The 9,278-nt window shown below is 37.6% G+C and overlaps 1 protein-coding gene across 1 annotated transcript in view; it reads left to right on the plus strand.

Annotated features, from left to right (window-relative positions):
- LOC142345698 (serine/threonine-protein phosphatase 2A 56 kDa regulatory subunit gamma isoform-like) overlaps window positions 1–5,379 on the plus strand; it is a 316,862-nt gene extending 311,483 nt beyond the window's left edge. Inside the window, exon 11 of the mRNA XM_075397944.1 lies at window positions 2,696–5,379. Within this exon, the coding sequence (XP_075254059.1) occupies window positions 2,696–2,857 (162 nt within the window). The 3' untranslated portion in view covers window positions 2,858–5,379. The remainder of the gene's footprint in view (window positions 1–2,695) is intronic.
- The last annotated feature ends 3,899 nt before the right edge of the window (window positions 5,380–9,278 follow it).

A 9,278-nucleotide genomic window follows, 5' to 3' on the forward strand; every position in this document is an offset into this window, starting at 1 on the left:
TGGAAAAAATGTGGCCATGTTAAGAGAGGCTTTAAGCTGATGCCTTAACTGTGAAATAAACCGGTACTGGATTCGAACAAGTATATCTTAACTTCCCAGCCTAACACCATTTTACCAACTGGTCTCCAGACCTCAAACTGGGTTTTATCTTATGACAGGTTCTCTTGTTCCTTGTGCTCAGAGGATTTAGTCCTGTAGTCGAGCTATCTTTGAACAAGTAGAACTTCTAATCAAAGCTTTATCAAGATTATTCTATGCTCTAACTATTAATTGCTCTTGAACGAAGTTCATAGCAATTATTGTAAACGTGTGTGTCTTTTTTTTCTATGCAAAATTTTCGCTTAACGGTTTTGACTTTTCGAATGACTTTTACGCCCTTGAATTTTTGCGTTTCGCGTGATCTAAAACTCTCTCTCTCTCTCTCAATCACAATTTCAAGCAGCTGAACTCAATTGGCAGCAATTTAATACTAAATGTCAACTGAAAATTGCGCCGAAACTGGTGCCATTTTTCACTTTAAATCTTAACAGTGGTATATGTTAACCTCTAATGTGGTTATTTGAAGCCCACTATTGAACTTCTTAGTCCCATTTAGACTCCCCGTTCTCCCCCCCCCACCTCCGACTGAAGCAGTTTGCAATTGATTAGAGCTCCCACTAGTCGTTCGAGAGCCCCCCCCCTCCCGGCGAAACCGTGGAGTCAATTTATGATGTAAGTTGTTGGTAGTGTTTAACTAGTTTAATGTTTTTCGCTCAATTTTTGAATCATTTTCCTTAGCTGTCCTACAATTTGAAAGTCTCTTAATTCTGCAAAATGTTTTTCATAAATGATTCAGATCACTCGTAAAATGTTCTCGCATAGTTTGAATGGGTGGAGCTAAGTTGCATCGAAGTTAAAATTTTCTACATCTTGATTGAATCGATGTAATCAAAGTTATCAGAAGCTTTTCGCCTCGTAATTGTTGATTTTCGTGCCTCGTAATTTTTCTGCGCTGTTAGTTGGAAAAAATGTGGCCATGTTAAGAGAGGCTTTAAGCTGATGCCTTAACTGTGAAATGAACCGGTACTGGATTCGAACAAGTATATCTTAACTTCCTAGCCTAACACCATTTTACCAACTGGTCTCCAGACCTCAAACTGGGTTTTATCTTATGACAGGTTCTCTTGTTCCTTGTGCTCAGAGGATTTAGTCCTGTAGTCGAGCTATCTTTGAACAAGTAGAACTTCTAATCAAAGCTTTATCAAGATTATTCTATGCTCTAACTATTAATTGCTCTTGAACGAAGTTCATAGCAATTATTGTAAACGTGTGTGTCTTTTTTTTGTATGCAAAATTTTCGCTTAACCGTTTTGACTTTTCGAATGACTTTTACGCCCTTGAATTTTTGCGTTTCGCGTGATCTAAAACTCTCTCACTCTCTCTCAATCACAATTTCAAGCAGCTGAACTCAATTGGCAGCAATTTAATACTAAATGTCAACTGAAAATTGCGCCGAAACTGGTGCCATTTTTCACTTTAAATCTTAACAGTGGTATATGTTAACCTCTAATGTGGTTATTTGAAGCCCACTATTGAACTTCTTAGTCCCATTTAGACTCCCCCTCCTCCCCCCTCCGACTGAAGCAGTTTGCATTTGATTAGAGCTCCCACTAGTCGTTCGAGAGCCCCCCCCCCCCCCCTGGCGAAACCGTGGAGTCAATTTATGATGTAAGTTGTTGGTAGTGTTTAACTAGTTTAATTTTTTTCGCTCAATTTTTGAATCATTTTCCTTAGCTTTCCAACAATTTGAAAGTCTCTTAATTCTGCGAAATGTTTTTCATAAATGATTCAGATCACTCGTAAAATGTTCTCGCATAGTTTGAATGGGTGGAGCTAAGTTGCATCGAAGTTAAAATTTTCTACATCTTGATTGAATCGATGTAATCAGAAGCTTTTCGCCTCGTAATTGTTGATTTTCGTGCCTCGTAATTTTTCTGCGCTGTTAGTTGGAAAAAATGTGGCCATGTTAAGAGAGGCTTTAAGCTGATGCCTTAACTGTGAAATGAACCGGTACTGGATTCGAACAAGTATATCTTAACTTCCTAGCCTAACACCATTTTACCAACTGGTCTCCAGACCTCAAACTGGGTTTTATCTTATGACAGGTTCTCTTGTTCCTTGTGCTCCGAGGATTTAGTCCTGTAGTCGAGCTATCTTTGAACAAGTAGAACTTCTAATCAAAGCTTTATCAAGATTATTCTATGCTCTAACTATTAATTGCTCTTGAACGAAGTTCATAGCAATTATTGTAAACGTGTGTCTTTTTTTTGTATGCAAAATTTTCGCTTAACGGTTTTGACTTTTCGAATGACTTTTACGCCCTTGAATTTTTGCGTTTCGCGTGATCTAAAACTCTCTCTCTCTCTCTCAATCACAATTTCAAGCAGCTGAATTCAATTGGCAGCAATTTAATACTAAATGTCAACTGAAAATTGCGCCGAAGCTGGTGCCATTTTTCACTTTAAATCTTAACAATGGTATATGTTAACCTCTAATGTGGTTATTTGAAGCCCACTATTGAACTTCTTAGTCCCATTTAGACTCCCCCTCCTCCCCCCCCCCCCTCCGACTGAAGCAGTTTGCAATTGATTAGAGCTCCCACTAGTCGTTCGAGAGCATTTCTTTCGACGTTTAGTCAGTTATGTGTAATGTTCAGGCGAAGCCAGTGCCCTCTGACGGTGGGAGTACAGGGGCTTCTGGAGCTGTTCTGAGGCGGAAGAGTGAGCTGCCTCAGGACATTTACACGCAGAAGGCACTCGAGTCACACAAGAGTCACGATGCACCAGGCCTCAAGACAAATCCTGAGAGCAACGCCTGAGTTAGTGAGCCAGTGAACCCTCATTCAGTCAGTCATTTTTACTCTTAATCTTATGAAATAACCAGATCATTCAAGAACAAACAGCATCATCAACAACAAACAGTACCAGCAACAAAACATGGGCCAATATGCAGCCGTGTTTCGAGACATCCGGATGCAAAATAATAAACTGCTGCATAAACAACAACAACAAAACAACCTAAACAAACAGTCACAATAGCGAAAACAACAACAAAATAGCCGAAATCGTGATGAGATTAGTAAAGAGAATAGCGGCAGACTATTGAGATGAGACGAGTGAATTGTTATTTATCATATAGACTGATTATTAATTTCTAACTATTGAGTAGAATGCCGTGAGCCGATGAAACTTTATCTCTTTTTCATTATTTCACTAAGTTGCTTGTTTTTGTTTCCTCTCATTAGGTGGTATATTGATTGTATCAGCCCCATACTTGTAATACACACAGTATCTCTGAAACGAATCCAAATCCATCCATATTGTAGATTGCCTCTCGCTTGAACGAAAACCCCTCCCCAGCCCGCAATTACCTACTCTACTCTCCACCAAACCCTTTTACCACAACCATCAAATCTTGATCCGCCATATGCAACCTTTATACCAACCCGTACCGTATACCACTATTTACCAATGCTTGTTTAAGTTTCATATTGTCTCCAGTAGCAATTCTAGAAAACAAGGGTACAGGAAAACATCATTCGAAGTTGACATTTATCCGACTGTATAGATAATGGGTAGCGTGTAATAAATGGATCTATAAACACGTGATTGTAATAGTAATTTGCTTCTGTTTTTACACCAATACATAATAATTGAGTTTTAATACGCCGCAACCTAAATGCCTTTTATCAATTGATGAAAACCAGGTTAGAAAATAGGCGCTTCCTAACTGTCCCTAGTCCTGCTACTGCCTATATCGTGTGAACAATCAGTGGGTTGATTTATGATTGTCGCATGACAGTTTGAAATTGAATGGACGAAAATTAATTGATGTTGGATTGGATGGTTTTCAAAACCAAACATGCTTTGTACAACACCAAAAGTTGACTACTGAAGCTGTACTGTCGGCTTATCTCGATAGTTTGTTTATTCTTTGAAGAAGCTTTCAAATTCACTGTCTGTAGTTTATTAACAGAGATGATTGAATTCATAGTTCTACTCTACGCAATATAAAGAACACTCAACATAAGGTTTTGAGTGTCGATTTGTTCTCTGCAAATAGCGGCTTCAGTAGTTTTTCAATATAATTATGATCTAATTATAAATAGAAATTTTTTCGGGAAGTACATACCGTAGTTAAATTGAAACAGCAAAAAACCATTGCTGCCTATGCAATAATTTGACCTGGTTATCTTGATATGAAACGTCAGCAAAACTATTGGTAGCATTGTTTCGTCTTGAGAAAGTTTGCATTTATCAAACTTTGACATCAATTCCAATGAATTGACGTACAACTGACCAATCTTGATAGCTATCTCTGGTCACACATTTGACATTTGGAGAGTATTTCATGACCTCATTTCTTTCTCAAGACAAATTGAATGGAGTGTATTGATGGATACTATGAATGTATTTATTTTGTGACCTTGGTTAGATGCTGTTTGAAACCCTGTGTCTTAAATTGTGTTAACATTCTTAGCTTAAGCACTGTGTTAGAAAGAAGGCACTCGATTTTGAGCTCGTTTCAAATCTAATAATGAAATAAATGTGGGCTTAGTAGTGTAACTTGCCCGTAAGCGGTCAAACGTACAATTACCATTCAAATGTGCTGATGTCTGTGCACGCGCAGAAATTCCTGACATTTGATTGGCTTTCATTTGCTAGGGCAAGATGGGGTAGTACCACCACCACCATCACCAACACAGAATGTTACATGATATATATTTAGCACCCTGTAAATGTTGCATTTGACATTTGGAGTGTATGAGTGCTTTCTTTCCGCACTACCCCCAAATTTATTCCTCAATTACCCAGCCTCCCTTCCTCTTCACCCCCCCCCCCTCCCCTGAATCATACACAATGTGATAGCGTGAGAAGAAAGTGTCCATGTCTTACACGTGAATTGAAGGTTGTAGCAATAGAATAAATAACTGGTGTAATAGATGCTGTGCATATTTAGATACCACCACTACCACAATTGATGCTTTCCCTCAACAAACTGTGAAAAATGCACCTCCGCAGTCTGAACAAATAAGCCAATTGCCATACGAGTGAAAATGGAAAATAATCTGAATCAATTGTTATTATCTGTGCTAGCTAGTTTGTGTACTATCCCATGAACGAACATACTTAGATACAAAGCAGTCGGTTAGTTATGAGTTATGAAATTTAGGGTAGCTGTTCGGGGGGAACAGGGTTCAAACCCTCCCCCTTATAGCATCCCCTCTACTACTATTACCAACTCCCGAACCTCCTGCTCAGTCAGAAACTCTCAATTCTCGCGTTTTCTCAATGATAAGATTATGATAAGTAAAAGAATTTAATTCATTTTTATTAATCGTCTCTTTTGCTAATAGACACTGTTTGTGTTGTGAACAAACCCGAGGAAAGCATTCTTTTTTTCATTAAGAATGCAATGTGGCACTGCGTGTTTTAATTTTTTGCAGTTTCTGCAAAGCGAATTTCAATTAATTGTAGCATAATGGCATTAGGTACTGAAAAGTGGCTAGCAGTTTTTTTTTATTTCCGAACTTTATATTTGATATGAACGAGGCAAATGAATTTAATCAATCTACCTTATTATTGAAAAAGAATCTGGCATTGACACGTTCTTAAGCAACAATGCTGGCTGTTATACTTTCTACGCTGTGTGTATGGTTTAGGAAAAAAAATGAGTTTTGAAGAACATAAAACGAATTTTTGAAGATCGTGCTGATTTGTACTAATGAGTTCCGGAGTCAACAGAAAAGAAAGGAAAGCTTATTAAAATGAAAATTCAAAAAGTAACCAATTGTCCTCAAACAAAATTAGCGTTGGTGTCTCCTAGGTCATTTTCTGTCTTTTAATTTATGGTCTGAGCAGTTTTGATCTCCAACGCTAATTTTACCGCATTATTTAAATACAGAAGTCAAAATGTGTATCTTGGTTCCTTACACTTGAAGCTTGGCCACGTTTAAGGTGAATTTTACCTCAAATCATTCGCATGATGTAGAGAGTAATTGAGTGGGCGATTAATTAATTGCTTCCGAAGAAAGTTTGTTTGAAGCAATTATAAACGTGTTGGTCTTTTTTATGCAACATTTTTGCTTGACCGTTTTTGCGCTTTGTTCTAGAACATTCTGTGACTTCTTGAGTGACTCTTCACTGCAGCTCTTCATTTTTCAGTGATCTAAAATGCTCCCGTTTTGAAGTTCCTCGCGGTTGAGTGGTTAAGAAATCAGACTGCCAACGTGGAGGTTAGTGGTTCTGACCCCAGTGTAGTCGGGTTTTTGCGCCCATAAAGCATTTCCAAGCTACACCCATCCAAACTAAATTGCCCCGCCTCTCGTTCGAGAGAAATTCACCCGATGTTGGTCGGTTGTCTGTTTATTAGTTGCTCTCAAACTGTTTGTGGGAATTATTTGGTCTGCTTATCGTATGATCCAGTTCTGCATAGGACTGCGTTTCGCCTGACCGACAAAAATTGGTATCTTGAGAAACGGTTTTACTGCTGAGGAGACAGTAGTTTATAGTATACAGAGCCATTATGGGAACGCCACCACACTCCTTAGACGTCGTCTAGTCCACTACGCCTCATCACACTTTCTCGCAAATTGACGCCCCTTCAATTGCAAACTTGTTGCCGCCTTACTTCTGTTCTTTAGCCCCTTTTGAAGATGAACCCCTAAGCTTAAGCTAGTACCTGCCAAAGGCAACCACCATTAGTTGATAGGAATGAACCCTTCTGACGTTGGCTGGTTGTCAAATTGCTTATACGAATTCAGTTTATTGCAATTATAGCAGTGCTGCTGGTCTTTGAGTGCGATTTTTTGTACCACTGCAATTTCGTCTGTTTTTTTTTTCGTCTGTCCATTTTACGGGATAAATGTTAAGCCCGAGGGCATTAAGTCGAACTGTTCTCTTGGAGTTTCTAGTAGCACAGTATGCGATTCACCAAAACAACCGGAGACAAACATCGTGTGAAGAGCGTGACGCCGTTAGAGCTTCACGCCCCGCCACTCCTCGTGCACCCCATCTACTTTTTTGTCCGTAGCAAGCATCCGCATCAATTAAAGTAGCCTCTAAGCTGTGGCCATTTACTGACGAAGCCAGTCGTTTGAGAGCTAGTTGCACGACGTCAATCGGTTGTTTGTAACTTGTAGGTATGATTTTTGTTATTTCCTAACAAAAAATGGTACAATTTATAAATTTATTGTTCAATAATGATAGTAAAATGTTTAAGCAGTTTTGGTAGGTCCCGAAAAATTATTATTTAAGTTTCACAGTATTCTGAAAATCTAGCGACAAAAGCAATATTTGAGTACCGAGCTATCAATATCTGAACAATTGCCAATTTTTTTGGGCAATTAATGGCGATTTCAAGAACACGGCAAAACTAAACTTTGAAGTTTTTCTTGCTTTATTTTGCCTGTCCTCTTGTGACTGATTGCATTTTTTTCCTATTAAGAGAATTTTTACTTACTTTTTAACATTTACAGCAGCTGATGAAAATTGCTTTTTAATAGGTTTCCAGCGCATGGTGGAAATGAATTTTTTTGGCAATTCTCAATTGTTCATGCCGAAAGAGTAGACGGACGCTCCCCGCTTCTTTATTTTTTTTTTGGAAGAGTTGAAGAGTTTTTTCGAAGACCATCAATTTGAAGGTTGCAATGCTTAAACAGTAAGACTCCTGTTTTCTAATTGTACCTTAGAACAAAAAAGCCGCAAATATGCTTTACCGGGTTATCGGTAAAATTAAAATTGTCACAGAAAACTTAAATGACTCTAAAAATTCAACATGCAGTACAAGTCCATTTTTTTCCTCTTGAGATATAAATTTTTTTTGTTTAAACTTTTGAATTCCATAAAAGTGCTTTATATACGGTTATCATTAAAAGAATTAAAACAAGCTATCTCAAAATTAATTCCAAGTTAAACCTTTTAAGTTAAACATTCAGTCGAAATGCCCTATCAAACTCAGACTACTGACATATAACATTGAAGAACTCGATGATTTTAATAATACATCCGACAAAGGTGATTGGCAGAAAGCATTTGCTAGCCACAGGCTGAAGAAGATGCGGAAAGGTTGACCTTACTTGACGATGCAAAGAACATCTGGATTAAAATATATGTTGTTTATTTCATGTGAAAATTTCCCAATGGTAAAATAACTATGTGACAAGCAAACTACTTTTAGAAAATATTTCTTGACTTAGTTAGAAAAAACGAATACATATTTTCCATAGCTGATGGTCATAGAAATTTAATTACATATTATTAAAGATCTCCCGTTTTCCAAGAGTTTCAGTTTTTCAAGATTGCTTTTCATATTAAAAACTTAGTGTTGGCTGAGTTACAAAAAGATTTGTCCAGCTAACGATTTTTAAGAAAGTAACACAGACATCAACATCAAATAAGTCAACATTTTGAACTCAAATCAGCTGCCTAGTAACGATTCATTACTTCAGCCTCTCAATCATCAACCAAATTTTGTATAGCTTTCAAACGAGTTTTGTACAACATCTGACTCAAGTCCCGACACTTTCTCTTCCAATTTTTCCCAAAAAATTGTCTATTTTCTTGACTATTGCTTCGAAATTGCTTTAAAAATTTACTATTGGGTTCAGATCGGGACTATTTGCTAACCATTCTGGTACCTCTCGCTGTTTTCCGTTAACGAAATTGCTGCAAAATGTCAATTAGTTTACTAGCATTATTTGCTGAAAAAATAGGGTCTCCAAAACGCAATATTTCCGAATTTTTTTACTAGATTACTAGAGACTTCAGATTCTCTTAACATCTCACGAACAGTTTCTACCCATCTGATAGATCGTTAAACGGAAATATTAGTGATCTCTTGTCCGAACTCAAATATCTTGTTTTCGTCAAAACAAATCTGGTTCTGTTTATTCGAGTATCTATCACCATTCTTTCGCTAACAATGTTCTAAACCCATTACTTTTTTGCTATCGTTTTTGTGCATGCTGCGTACTAGGTTTTCAATTAAAATCTAGTTGGTTTTGGTTTTTGTCCGTGTAAATTGGCCATTGCGAATCGCAAAGCGTGGCAAACAAGAAAAGAACAAAGCAGCTGAATCATCTCTTCTGTGTAAGCGGAGAGAATGAAACTGAAATCCCCCGTTTAAAACAACAAGATTTCACGCGTTTATTTGCGCCTTTGCACAATTTGAACTTTTTGAGCCAAAGTAAGGCTTAAAGAGGACAAATTGTGTTGTGCGTAGCTTTTTGGTACCATAGT

The sequence above is a fragment of the Convolutriloba macropyga genome, chromosome 9 (assembly GCF_964194025.1).
Source record: "Convolutriloba macropyga chromosome 9, txConMacr16.3, whole genome shotgun sequence".
In the NCBI taxonomy this organism is placed as follows: domain Eukaryota; kingdom Metazoa; phylum Xenacoelomorpha; order Acoela; family Convolutidae; genus Convolutriloba; species Convolutriloba macropyga.